A 14,402-nucleotide genomic window follows, 5' to 3' on the forward strand; every position below is an offset into this window, starting at 1 on the left:
GCAGCCAAAAATGAATGAATAAATAAATAAATTTAAAAAAAAAATAAAAGAGGATGCAAGAAGAATTCACACAAAAAAGACCAGGGGCTGCCCCTGGATGCCCACACCTTGCTCCCAAGTTACGGCTCCCAGTTATTCTCCCCTGGATCTTTCCGGCCTCTTTTAGACACACAGCTCACACCCTGGGACTTACTTTCCCTTAGGCATGTTTCAGAGAATCTATTCCCAGAGGACACCTGGCCCAGCCCCACGCGTCCTCTGCAGGACCCCGAGGAGGCCAGCCTGGCCGAGGGAGGACCTTGCCTAGATCATTAAACCCAAACCCAGCACCGATGCTGCAAGCGCCCAGCCGCGTGCCAGTCTTTAGAATTACTAAGAATCACCCGGCGTCATTTAATCCAAATGTCTTTTGCTAGAGATGTGGAAACGGAGGCCCAGAGAGGGGAGGTGGCTTGCCCAAAGTCACCTAGTAACTTCTACAGGGTCCATCACTGTTATTTATTCCCAGGCTGCTCCCAAATTTCATCCCCAGTCCAGACTGCTTTCCAGAACCTCGGACTCTGACATCACTGTGCTTCTTGCACAACCACCCAAATATGCCCCCAGGGCACTGCACACCCTGCAGAACCCTCGCCCTCCTGAGGGCCCGAACGCTGAGCAGAGCCCCTCTCCCCCGGTCCCGGCTGCAGAAGCCAGCGGCCAGGACTTCATGCCTAAGTCTTCCTCCTCCAGAACCTCTGGTTGGTTGCCTCCAAGTCCTGTTCCCTCGCGCCCCTTCCACCACCCTTGCTGCCGTGACCCCGGCCAAGCCCACGGCGGCCTCCTTGACCTCCTGGATGCTGCTCTCACCCCCTCTGCACTGCGGCCGGCGGGGGGGCCTTCCAAAGCTCCCTCTGTCCACCCTCACTCCCGCTTCGGCAGCCCTCCGTGGCTCCCTATTGCTGTGGGATGCAGACCCTTTCAACACGTCCATGAGGCCCAACCTTGTCCCTCCACTTTTCATTTACTGCCATTCCTGCCCCTCTCCTTTCTGTCCATCTCTCTGGGTGCCCCACGCCCGCCACTCCACTTACACACGCCTTCTTTGCACCTCAGGCTCATGCCCCCCATGCCTAGAATGCTCCTATTCACCCTCAAAGTGTCAACATGGATTCACATCCTCCTGAAGCCCTGCTTTCCCCTGCCTTGCAGATCCCCTCGCTCCCCGTGTGATCCTACAGCATCCTGTATCTTCCTGCCAGCGCACTGAGCACACCGTCAGCCTTCTCGTTACATATCTGTCCCCAACCATGTTGCAGCAAAAATAGAAATGAAGTTTTCCCTCTCCCGTGAACAAGGAAAATAAAGGGAACAGTGTGAACAGGCTAGAGAAAAAGAATCATAACCTGGCCTGAAAGAGTTAAATCACTCCTAGTTTTTGTTTTTTAACTGTTACTAATCTGTAGTTTCTGTAACTAGATCTGTACTTGACAAAGCTAACCTATTACTCTTTAACATTATGTGAATTACATCCTGCACTCCCTTGTAGCAAATCACCCCTTGTAGCATTTGCATTTCAGAAAAAAGGTCACAGGCCGATAACCCAGAGACAAATGGACCCAATTACCGGGCTGCCTGACATGATGCCTGCTGTGACTGTTTTGAAATAATGCAGGAAGAAGAATGCAAGACCTTCACTACTTTGATCCTTATCATATACCCCGGACTGCGAGCCTCACATATAAAATCTTCTCCGATTCCCGAAGGAGGGGGAGACACAGTTCTTGAGGCACTAGCCTCCTGTGTCTTCCCTTCTGCCTGGCAGAAAAATAAAGCCATCTCTCTCTTCCTCCAAAATCTCTTGTTTCCGTATTTCCGTTCATCCTCGGTGCACAGAGAAGCCGAGATTTCGGCAACAAAATACGGGCCCATCCAGGATCTGCTCGCGGGCAGGCAGCCCCGCAGGGCCCCTCGGGTTGATCGAAAGCTCGGGGATCTCTCTCCACACCAGCCTCCTTCGGGAAAGCGGAGGGTTGGAGGATTTCTCTGAGGCCAGATCACCAGGGACTCCCTGCCGCAGGGCTGTGCCCCATCACACCCGGCCTGTCGACTCGGCGCCGGAACTCCGAGGCTGCGGCGGAGAACGGGGGAGAGGCTGACCTAGCAGCGGCCGAGGCTCCTTTTGCCTTGAGGACACCTTCTCTTCTCTTGCCTGCACGGGCCTGGACTTCCACTCCGAGAAAACACTGAATACTGGAGGATCAGAAAGAGGGCGTACGGAAGTCGCAACGCACCTGTCAGCACCTACGGTGAGCCTCCCGGAGTGCACTCCCTGACCTTTGACCGTCCCCTTACAGGAACTTCGGTTCCAATCTGGGGATCTCCCTGCAAAGGGAAGTCCTGATGTGCAATTCTCCCTGCAAAGGGAGATTCTGATGTAAGGTGCCACTTTGGGGCAACGGTTCAGGTCTAGTGGGACTCAGAAGTCACGTCTGGGCGGGTCTCCGCCATATGTTTCTCCTTTTTCTTTTTTTTTAATAGTAATCTTTTATTTATTTATTTATTTTTATATTTATTTTTGGCTGTGTTGGGTCTTCGTTTCTGTGCAAGGGCTTTCTCTAGTTGCGGCAAGCGGGGACCACTCTTCATCGCGGTGCGCGGGCCTCTTCACTATCGCGGCCTCTCTTGTTGCGGAGCACAGCCTCCAGACGCGCAGGCTCAGTAATTGTGGCTCACGGGCCTAGTTGCTCTGCGGCATGTGGGATCTTCCCAGACCAGGGCTCGAACCCGTGTCCCCTGCATTAGCGGCAGATTCTCAACCACTGCGCCACCAGGGAAGCCCTCTCTTTTTTCTTTTTGAGCATCCATTTGCTGTTTCCTTTTATGGTTTATGTTTTACGTGTGACTTCCAGCTGACGAGGTGAAGGTTTATGTTTTGATTTGAGCGCGCTGACATCTAACTTCTGTTACCAACTGCACGAGCCAAAATGGGAAGCGCTTCCTCTAAGGTTCCACCCCGACCTGGGAACCCTGAGGGAAAATTTTAAATGACTGGTGGACCTATAGCTAGGATCCAATGACAAAGAAATGGGTCTCCTACGATTAGATCTTTATTGCCACAGGATGGGAAAAATGGACTGAGGTTCCCTTATGTTCAGGACTTTATGCCCCTTTTATTATAATCCCGCTCTAGGTGGTTCCATAATCAAAAGCCTGAGGAATCAGAAAAAAAACAAAAGAAAAACTCTCCTGACATTCTAAATGATCCTCTTCTAACTTCTCCCAACTCTCAGGGGACGGGGTGGGGTGGGGGGGAACCAAGCTTCCCCCAGTCCTGCAAGTTCCCTCACTCTTTCAGATTCTTCTGATCAAACTAAGACCCCACCTCCCCAGAGGGACAGTCCCTGCGGGGACATTTTCTCAGCCAGTCTGCCCCTGTTATCAGAGCCAATTTGAGCACCATCTGGTTTAAATTTTAGCTGTGAGACCATGACCACAGAAAGAGAAAGATGATTTTTGACAGTATGGCCACAATACTCTTTAGACTCTGGAGAAACTTGGTTAAAATAAAACTTTTCTTAAAATTGCAAAACAAGTTCTTTTTGCATGTGCAATTAGAAAAAGCTAGCTTGTTAAAATACTCTTCTTCAAAATTCTGAGCCTGAGAGAACAAAAGTGTGCTTAGGAGAAAGCTTGAAGTTAACTCTTATCATGTCCTTGAGCTACAAACAAAGCCCACTTTGCCTGAGACTTCAGCCTTGGGTTAATTAGTAGAACTTCAGGCCAAGAAAAAAAAAAAAGGAGGCAAAGAGACATTTTAAATCTCAAGTGGAAACTATGAGATCTCTGTCTGTTATCTGTGTATGTCTCAGTAGGTGTTTTTGTCTTTGCATAATATTGCTGAGGTTAATTTGTAAATGAGCTCTATTTAATTGGCTTAAAAGAAAAGCAAGCGCTTACAAATTAAACAATTCTAAATACAAGAAAGGGCTTCCCTGGTGGTGCAGTGGTTAAGAATCTGCCTGCCAATGCAGGGGACACAGGTTCGAGCCCTGGTCCGGAAAGATCCCACATGCCGCGGAGCAACTAAGCCCAAGCGCCACAACTACTGAGTCTCCTCTCTAGAGCCTGCAAGCCACAACTACTGAGCCTGCATGCCACAACTACTGAAGCCCGCACACCTAGAGCCCGTGCTCCGCAACAAGAGAAGCCACCGCAATGAGAAGCCCACACACCACAATGAAGAGTAGTCCCCGCTCGACCCAACTAGAGAAAGCCTGCACACAGCAATGAAGACCCAGCGCAACCAAAAAAAAAAAGGATAGATAAATACAAGAAAAATTAATTTCAGGTTTACGTGACCTGGGAAATATTCAATATTAAATTAACACCTGGTATTAATGTTTAAGTTTGTTGATCTAATTAATATAGACATGTCTTTAGGGCCATCAACATTAAGTATAATACTTTTATTGTGCCTAGGTTTAATATAAACTAATAAAGATAAACTAATAAACTAAGATCTTATATCTGTTACAAATTTGTCAGCAATGAGAATAACTCAATGTGAAGAAAGTTTTAAGAAAAAAATTGCAAATGAGGTAAGAGCTTTGGGTGAACTTTTTAGGAATACTTATGTTTTAGGAATATTTACTTAAGAATGATCTCTCCAGATACTTGACAACTTGAAAATTTAGAGTTGTGCTAAATTAAGTTAAAGGATGGAAGTTCGTTAAGTAACGAGGCCATTTCCAAATAAAATAAGATACTGAAACATTAATTACTGAACATTGGCTTCCTTTTACAGAGAAACAAAAGGTTTATAACTATTAATAAATGTGTTTGGTGCCACACTGAGATACTTTCTATAAAAAAGCACATTCTTCAAAAATCATCATTTGGATGTACGTTCACCAATCTACAGAGTGCTGCTATAAAGGACAGTTCATGGTTGCTTAAGGAAAGTAGGATGTGTCTTTTTAGTAAAGAAGGTATGAGGAACGGAATTGCATTTTATTAAGGGAAAAGGAAGTAGGTCTGACTTACAGGTGGCTGTTTTCTGAATGGGAAAATAAAGTGATGGATACAGAAAGTGATAAAAAAAAAGTTTGTGGAAAGTGGACCCTGAGAAAAGAGTTTTATGCATGGTACAAGTTTTCTTAAGATGTTGAACTGCCTTGGATGACAGATTTTAAGCTGCTTTACCTTTTAAGTGATCAGTTCGATATTGCCTTTAAAATCTTTTATTGTTACTTTGGCTAAGTGCACAACTATTGTTTCACAGTGACCTATGATCTTATCTGACTGAGTGTTCTAAACCCTTTTGATTCTTTTGATACAACTTCCCAAATCAAATTGTAAGGAAGTTTCTTTGACCTCTAGCTAACTTTGGGGTGCTTCAAAGGGCCCCTGAAACATCCCAAAGAGAGATATTACACTAATTAGGTTCATTTGGTATGCTAAAAGTACATGGGAAGTATCATCAAATGTGTAATAAATCTTCTGAGGTTATATTGTATGGTAATCATTACTAATATAGATATTCTAGAAATTATATGGAGTTTCAAAAAAATTCTGGTATGTCCTAGTAAAATGTTATCAGTCACAATTCTAGTTATTATCTTAAGTGTCATATGTCACAACAGTAACCAAGTTACCTTGTTAATTACATTGTAACCAGATTTTAAACTTGCCTTAAGTCTTTTGTCATTATAGACACAGTTTCACTCTGATGCCTTTGCAAAAATGCTTCCTCTTCAGGAAGATTTATAAAAAGGACTTTTGGATAAATACAAGTTTCTGACTTTCAGACTATAATGCTAAACTGAATATAAAGAAGCTCTTCTCCTCAAGCTACTTATGGTTGACAGCAATTTGGTAATTTACACCTGTGTGTAAAATTAAAACATTTATCTTTTCACTCTATCTGCTCCCTCCAGAGACTGGAAACTCTTAGGTCCCCAGCACCTTTATCAGATAAATTAGGAAGGCTACCTAACAGGTACAGAAATTGCAAGGTATTTTCAGGACCTTGAAAAGGGAGGAATTCACCTAGATCTGGTAAGCGAAATCTGTGACAAGCCCTTGGTGTGACTTTCCTGAGAGGTCTTTTAAAAGTTCAGTCTGAGACTCCTTATAAAAGTTTCCGCAAGCAAAAAGCCTATATGATCAATTACATTTATATAAATCATCAGGCCAAGTTTACTGAGACCAGACTGAAATTTGGTTCTCTCTCTCTGTTAAGAAAACAAAGTTTTCTTGGAATGCTGCTTTAATAACAGACAATGTAAATTTCTTTGCCTTTAAGTGATTTATATTTGCTTTTAAAATCTTTTGTTACTTTGGTAAAGTAAATAAATATTATTTCACACTGATCTATGAAGATCGTGGCACGCATAAAGTTCATTCTGCTTCTACAAAAATTAACCCCTCATTGCCAGACTTTTGCCATCCTGATGTCCTTAAAACAAGACAACAGTCTACTCCTAAATCAGGGAATTTAAAAAGGGTAAACAATAGCTGTCAGTCAAACAGTCAGGGCTATGGAAAATCCAAGATGGCTGCCTGGCTTTTTCCAGCTCCCTGACAAAGCTCATTTTTTATTTGATGGGATACAGCCTTCCCTGGCTGCAGGGTTAATGCCCTCACAATGAAGAAAAAAAATTATGTTTTACTGAATATTAAATTCTAGTTTTGTTAATTAAGGTCTGTGTTTACCAAGACTCACTTCCCAGACAGTTCCTTGCTGTTATGTTATATTGTTAAGAAGTTTAATTGAATTATTAAAGGACACTCGATAAGTTTGTTTCTAAAGCTTATCTCAGTAATCTGTCTTTGGATGAAGATCAGATGCCCCACGACCTACAACCAGGGGATTATACATACTGGAAAAGACATAATTTAAAGGACTATAAGGACTATCTCCAAACTGAATGGAAGGACCCTTATCAGGTGCTTTTTTTTTTTTTTTTTTTTCAGTTGTACAGACAATTTTATTAAGTGGCATTTTACAGAGGTTTTGGAACTTAGCCTGCAAGTCAAGAAAAATTAAGTAAATGAAAAAAAAAAATGTGGCAAAAAATGTGCTCCAGGCGCATCAAACAAACCTTTTTCTTTAAGAAAAAAAATGTGATCACAGTACACTACTTGGCTAAATTATTTTAAAAAGGAAACACAGTGCTTGCTTCAGCAGCACATATACTAAAATTGGAATGATACAGAGATTAGCATGGCCCCTGCGCAAGGATGACACGCAAATTCGCGAAGCGTTCCATATTTTTACTAAAAATAGAACTACCATACGACCCAGCAATCCCACTACTGGGCATACACCCCGAGAAAACCACAATCCAAAAAGAGTCATGTACCACAATGTTCACTGCAGCTCCATTCACAATAGCCAGGACATGGAAGCAACCCAAATGTCCTTTGACAGATGAATGGACAAAGAAGATGTGGCACATGTATACAATGGAACACCACTCAGCCATAAAAAGAAACGAAACTGAGCCACCTGCAGTGAGGTGGATGGACCCAGAGTCCGCCACGTAGAGTGAAGCAAGTCAGAAAGAGAAAAACAAACACCGCATGCCAACACATATACATGGAATCCAAAAAGAAAAAAAAAAAAGGTTCTGAAGAACCCAGGTGCAGGACAGGAACAAAGACACAGACGTAGAGAATGGATCCAAGGACACGGGGAGGGGGAAGGGTAAGCTGGGACGAAGTGAGAGAGTGGCGTGGACATATATATACTACCAAATGTAAAAGAGATAGCGGGAAGCAGTCGCATAGCACAGGGAGATCAGCTCGGTGCTTTGTGACCACCTAGAGGGGTGGGATAGGGAGGGTGGGAGGGAGACACAAGAGGGAGGAAACATGGGGATATATGTGTATGTATAGCTGACTCACCCTGCCACAAAGCAGAAACCAACACACCATTGCAAAGCAACTACACTCCAACAAAGATGTCAAAAATACATAAATAAATAAAATATTTTTAAAAAATAAATAAAAAGGAAAAACAAAGTGAATGGAAGTTATTGTACACAAAAGGAGACAAAGCATAAGTAATTTTTTAACTTCTATCACACATGTTCCTATAAAAACTTCTCTCACACATGTTCCTATCACACATGTTCCCTTAGCTGAGGCTAAGTTCCCTCCTGATAGACAGTTGAGAACCCCAAGAGAGAATTATCCAGAAGAGCAAAGTCTTGAGTGTTTCTCCCTGGCTACCGAGTCTGATCCATTCTGAAGGGTTTTAAGCCCATGAGAAACTGGCTACTCGATAAGTTATAAATGGATATTAAGGCAACTTACTTACGACCATCTTAAGGCATTCAGGATTGTCTTGAATAAGTGGTTCAGCTTGTACTGTTTTACTTAAGAAATTCTTTGATAAAAGAGGAAACCTGACTTTAGCAAGGATGTCAACCATAAATGGCTGGCCGTTAGGTTCATCATATTTCAACCACCTGACTGCAGCATCATAAACCTGATCCCCTGCCCTCACACTCAAGAGTGTCCTGCTTGAGGAGATGTGTAACTCACTTGACATCAAGTTGTAGAAACTCATCAGTTTTATAAACTTCAGTAAAATGCTGATGAATAAAGTCATCTGCAGTTGCTTTCAATTCAGGACAGTCTAGACACTCTGCTAGCACACTTACACCAAGACAGTTTGAAGCATCAACTTGCTCTTTCAAAAAATCAGCACATTTTCTTCACAGGTTCAATCTGGTACTGGTTTGCTGCATCTAACAAAGACTGAACGTTGTTGCTATTCACAGAAATTCTAGTGGTATAAACGAATTCCACCAGTTGTTCAATGTCAGGTTCAGCATCTCTGAGTTCCACTTCAAAGGACTTTGATTCAAGCATGTTAGTTGTGAACATTAAGTTAAAAAAATGACTGGCTGCAGCAAGGACAGCACGATGAGCAGGTACCTTTCTTTCCTGGACCATAAGGGTCGCATCACACAATGTTTTCTCTGGATTTATGTAGCTTGTCAACAAGGTGCTGCCATCAGTCCCTCCCAGCGTGATTTCAAGTTGACCCTGGGTAGACTGTAGATCCAACTACAGTTGGGTGGTGGATTTAAATCACTGTTTCCGCATGTTATTCATGATGCCCATGAAGCCCGCCAACAGTTCAGCTTCCTCTCGAGCAGCAAGTTTCTTCTTGGTCTTCTTCCTGCTGCTCTTCTCCACCCCGAGGCTGCCATCCTCCATCAGCGCGGTTCACGCACGGGGCTCGCTGGGCCGGGCGGGGGGGTTGCACGCTCCCGACACGCGGGGGCTTCTGTGTACCAAACACCGAGGCCGGGACTGCGGCTGCAGCGCCCTGCTCCCAAACTGCGCAGCCACTGCGGTAGGACAAGGCCCGGCAGCCCCCTCGGAAGCACGCGGGGAGGTGACGTCTGCGCGCCAGGCACTCTTAACTAGCTCATACACAGTAAAACTAAAGGGAATTAACTTCCACTCACAAAGGGCCCCTGCACTGGACTGGCCTATAGAGAGGACGGCTGACCTCTAAATCACCTTAAAATGACGCTCAAACAGAGGAGAAACTACACTCACACCAGGATGAGAAAAAGACAACATCAGAAGTAGACAGCTTCCCCAAGATCCTGGACCTGACTCATATGCCCATTTATAATGTTCTCTTGACTTCTTGGACCTTTGCATATGAATCACATGTTTTTCTATCATAGGCACGATCCTATGCTAGTTTTAAAAATCAATCCAGTTGTTGGGTTTGTGGCCAATTACCTATGTCTAGTACTTCTGGGTTACCTGAGTGGATTTCTCCGCTCCAAGGCTCTAATTGGTTGACTCTTAGGAGATTTATCTTAAAAGGAAAATTATAGTCATGTTCAGGCCACTATTGATATTACTAGATGAGATCCCCTCACCTGACCAATTAATAATACCTGCTCTGACCCTGACCATAGATATGAATTTTCCTGTATTACTCAAAGTTCAGTCAGGACAACAAGCAAAATTTCAGCCAAGGAATAAAACCTCCCACAATTATGGGATGGATTTATGTAATTAACACCAGGCTATGGTAATTTAAGGTTAAAGGCTCCTCTATGCTGGGAACAGTTAAATCATACTAAGGATAATCAGTCTAGTAACACTAGGAAACTGGGCTGAGTACCTTATGGACAATGCCAATATATAATTTCCCTGAAAAATAGGGATTGGTACAGAACAGACTAAGGCAGATGACCTGGGATATACTGGGCTGCACCTAATGGAAGTTCTTGGCTTAATTCTTACTTATGACTTTATTAATACTGCCAGCTATGTTATTTGTATTTTGCCTATTTCAAAAAAAGTATTATTTCTTACATTACCAAATGTGTGACTGAGCCTCCAATAAAATGATGATATATAGTTCCATATGAGATCAATGATTGCAATAGTCTAACTCTAGATATGAGAAGAAGCAACAAGAGGGAATATTGTCCTGGACCATAAGAGACTAGGAAGACTGGTGGTCCAGAGATTTTTGGATACTAGTAAAGGTCTAGTCCAGTAATAGCACATGGAGTGGCCTATCAGCAAAATCTTCGCCAGACCTGGGAATGAGCGTTCCTAGCACCATGGGACAAAATGGTCATGAAATGCCCCAAACCATGGTTGAAATTATGACCAAAAAGGGGTCCTGCTGACTGAAAACTGACACTTGCCATCTAACTTCTACAAGGATTAAATCATGAGCTGCTGTAGCTAGTGACCTTCAACACCACCTACAAGGAGTTCAGGGTGGAGAGCTGAAATGAGGCCCTCTGTGCTCTGGGAAAAACTGACAGGACAGGCCTTCGGATAGTTATTTTCAGGAGAAGATTTTACGAGCCCCATTTCTTGCATCTTCTCATACCTAGAGAAACACTGACATCATGAACGGTGACACTATGGTGTGATTTTAGGCAAGTCGTTTTATTGCTAAGAACTTGAGTTCTCTGAGCTGTGTTAGATTTGGGATGCCACCAGCCATTCTCAAAACAACGTCTGCTGACAGCTGGTAACTGCAACCTTACTTCTTAAAGGTCTCCTCTTGTAACTACTACACTTTTAGACGACAAAATTGCTTTAGATCATATGTTAACAAAAAGAGAAAACACATGTAGTGACCAAAAGCTCCTATTATTTATATATTAATACCACATCAAAGGTTAAAACCTACTTTGATGAAACTAGATAACCAGCTACCTGGCTACAAGTCTCCCCAGAGTGCCAGGCCTAGACTGGGTTTCAGGCTTATTCTCCTAAAAAGAAATGAGATCTATTTTGTCTATTAACGTTTAGGTTGTCACGCCTCCCAGTACTTCTAATGGGGTCTGTTACACCTACATCAGTCACACTGGGCTAATAGAAGAGGACATAAAATTATATATGTGACCACACCAAATGGCTCCATTCCTTTAAACAGGGTAACCCAAGCACTGACTCTATCTAGATCAGGATCAAAATTACTACCAAACACATGGCTCTTAATCTTGCTTGGGCCCCTGGCTACAATAATTCTTTTTTTTTTTTTTAATTCATGGCAGATTATTATTTTTTTAAATTTATTTATTTTATTTATTTTTGGCCGCATTGGGTCTTTGTTGCTGCGTGCGGGCTTTCTCTACTTGCGGTGAGCGGGGGCTACTCTTCGTTGTGGTGCGCGAGCTTCTCATTGCGGTGGCTTCTCTTGTTGCGGAGCACGGGCTCTAGGCACATGGGCTTCAGTAGTTTCAGCATGCAGGCTCAGTAGTTGTGGCTCGCGGGCTCTAGAGCGCAGGCTCAGTAGTTGTGGTGCACGGGCTTAGTTGCTCCGCGGCATGTGGGATCTTCCCGGACCAGGGCTCGAACCCGTGTCCCCTGCATTGGCAGGCGGATTCTTAACCCCTGCGCCACCAGGGAAGCCCTACAATAATTCTTTTACTAATCTTTGGCCTCTTTTTTTAAACTACTTGTTCTGTCTCTTCCAGATTACAATAGGTTCACATCAAGATAATGATGATGCAAAGATTCCAGCCATTTCTCAGAACAGATCCTGCCAAAACAACAGAAGTCACCCTGGGGCCCTTAATAAGACAGGGCAAGAGCTCCATGACCCCAACTAGGTAGGGTCTACCAGCCCCTTGCCAACCTGAAGAAGCTACGGAAGACAGACCGTCGTCCCTCATCATCCCAATAAAGATTTCTTGGGGTTCACATCTCTCAGGGGGAATTTGAAATAGGAGATAGATGGGCCCCTGGGCCGGCCAGCTGGTGTTTGTCAAGTGGAGCAAAACGGAAGTTTTGTCCTCAGCCAGACAGGAACACGCCTGTTTCCCTTCCTCCATTGTTATGGAGGGAATGAACTAGCAGTGGGGAATTTGTTGCAGCACAAACAGAAATGAAGTTTTCCCTCTCCTGAGAACAAGGAAAATAAAGGAAACAGTGAGCAGGCTAGAGAAGAAACATAACCTGGCCTGAAAGAGTTAAATCACTCCTAGTTTTTTCTTTTTTAACTGTTACTAATCTGTAGTTTCTGCAAATAGATTTGTACTTCACAAAGCTAACCTATTACTCTTTAACATTATGTGAATTATGTGAATTACATCCTGGACTCCCTTGTAGCAAATCACCCCTTGCAGCATTTGCATTTCAGAAAAAAGGTCACAGGCCGATAACCCAGAGACAAACGGACCCAATTACCAGGCTGCCTGACATGACGCCAGCTGTGACTGTTTTGAAATAATGCAGGAAGAAGAAGAATGCAAGACCTTCACTACTTTGATCCTTATCGTGTACCCCTGAGCCCCACATATAAAATCTTCTCCAATTCCCGAAGCAGGGGGGAGACAGTTCTTGAGGCCCTAGGCTGCCATGTCTTCCCTTCTGCCTGGCAGAAAAATAAAGCCATCTCTCTCTTCCTCTAAAATCTCTGTCTCCGTATTTCTGTTCGGCATCGGTGCACAGGGAAGCCGATATTTCGGCAACAACCACGAGACTAAGCTCCAGGAGGGCCACATCCGTCTGTCCGCTGTGGAGTCGCCAATTGCTTGGCACCTAGACAGTACGCAGTAAACATTTTCTGAGTAGATAGATACATGTATGTCCCATGAACCACACCGTCTCCTTGGTCTTGGACAAAGACTAATTCAGAGGATTAATGCATGAACCAACCTTTAGTATCGAAGAAAAATAGCCGCAAACATATTTGGTTCCACTCTAACATTTCCGGAACCCAAGTCCCCCAGCCTGGACGAGCCAGGATGACTCAAAGGCAGGAACCTTCCCCAGAACACAGCTGGGCTAGTGGGCGTGGCCCAAGAAAAACAAAGGAACTGCCTTCAGCACACAGACAGGTGACACTGCAGAGGAAGAGCTAGCCCTGGGGCTGTGACATCCGGGTTCAGGTCCCAGCTCTGCTGCCCAGTGAGTGGAGTGCGGACCCGGGCTGGCTCTCCAAGCCTCTGTTTCCCCATCTGTAAAATGGGGCAAATATTTCCTATCTCGCGGGGCTAATGAGAGGGCCGAGCGAGACGGTGGGTGAAGGTGCTGAGCGCTGAGTGATGGAGCCAAGACTGTTGACCAAGACTGTGAACAGAAAGCTTGTTAAAGGGGCACTTCAGTTGCCCTACCATACGTACCATTCTCCTCCAAGAACCTGACCGTGTCTAAATATCCTCGAAAGCATAGCTCTCCAAGCACCTGTGAACAAATCAAGTAAATTAACTGCAGGGGGCAGTCACTAAGCGCCATTCCTTTCAACATCACCTGAAGACGGCAGACCCAAAGCCAAGAATCCTCCAAGCTCCAAGCCGCTGCCGTGTGCCCAGCGCAGCCGCTGCGGGGTGGGACAGGGCTCTGCTCTCCTGCAGGACTCAGCTCGAATGACACCTCCTCCGTGCAGCCCTTGCTGGCACCCCAGCATGACGGGTGCGGGTTCCTCTGGTCTCCCTGGGTCCCTGGACGAGCCTCCACCCTAACAAATACCAGGGCTTGATCTACTTGTCGTGGGACAGTAAGAGCTGCCTCCTTTGCTGCTCTGTGTACAAACCACATGGGCAAACCAATCCTGCTGTCCAGCCTTCCCTCTCCCCGTGAGCACACGCTGCCATATACGTTGCATGGCACGGCCTTCCTTCTCCCCAGAACACTGGCACCACTGTGCAGATTCTACCAACTTTCTTACTGTGTTAGGGTGATAAGGTCCACCACGCTACAACGACAATCAAAAAAAGATTAAACTCGGAATTCCCCAGCGGTCCAGTGGTTAGGACTCCGAGCTTTCACTGCCAAGGGCCCAGGTTCAATCTCTGAAGATCCCACAAGCCAAAAAAAAAAAAAATTAAACCACCAAATGCAGTGTAGTTCTTTTTTTTTTTTTTTTTTTTTGGCTGCAGTGGGTCTTCGTTGCTATGCGCGGGCTTTCT

General features: G+C 44.6%; 1 protein-coding gene and 1 pseudogene across 2 annotated transcripts in view; both read right to left on the reverse strand.

Annotated features, from left to right (window-relative positions):
* The window catches only part of PNPLA3 (patatin like domain 3, 1-acylglycerol-3-phosphate O-acyltransferase), a 35,816-nt gene that overhangs the window by 10,718 nt on the left and 10,696 nt on the right, over positions 1-14,402 (reverse strand). The window contains exon 5 of the mRNA XM_082421180.1: positions 13,617-13,677. Coding sequence (XP_082277306.1) covers positions 13,617-13,677 — 61 coding nt within the window. The remainder of the gene's footprint in view (positions 1-13,616; positions 13,678-14,402) is intronic.
* Positions 7,773-9,213, reverse strand: LOC309641280 (kelch-like protein 7 pseudogene; annotated as a pseudogene). The gene is made up of 2 exons: positions 9,127-9,213; positions 7,773-9,060 (listed from the first exon to the last, which is right to left on the reverse strand). The product of its transcript is annotated as a kelch-like protein 7 pseudogene (transcript).

Source organism: Balaenoptera physalus (assembly GCF_965194825.1).
Source record: "Balaenoptera physalus genome assembly, chromosome: 13".
In the NCBI taxonomy this organism is placed as follows: Eukaryota; Metazoa; Chordata; class Mammalia; order Artiodactyla; family Balaenopteridae; genus Balaenoptera; species Balaenoptera physalus.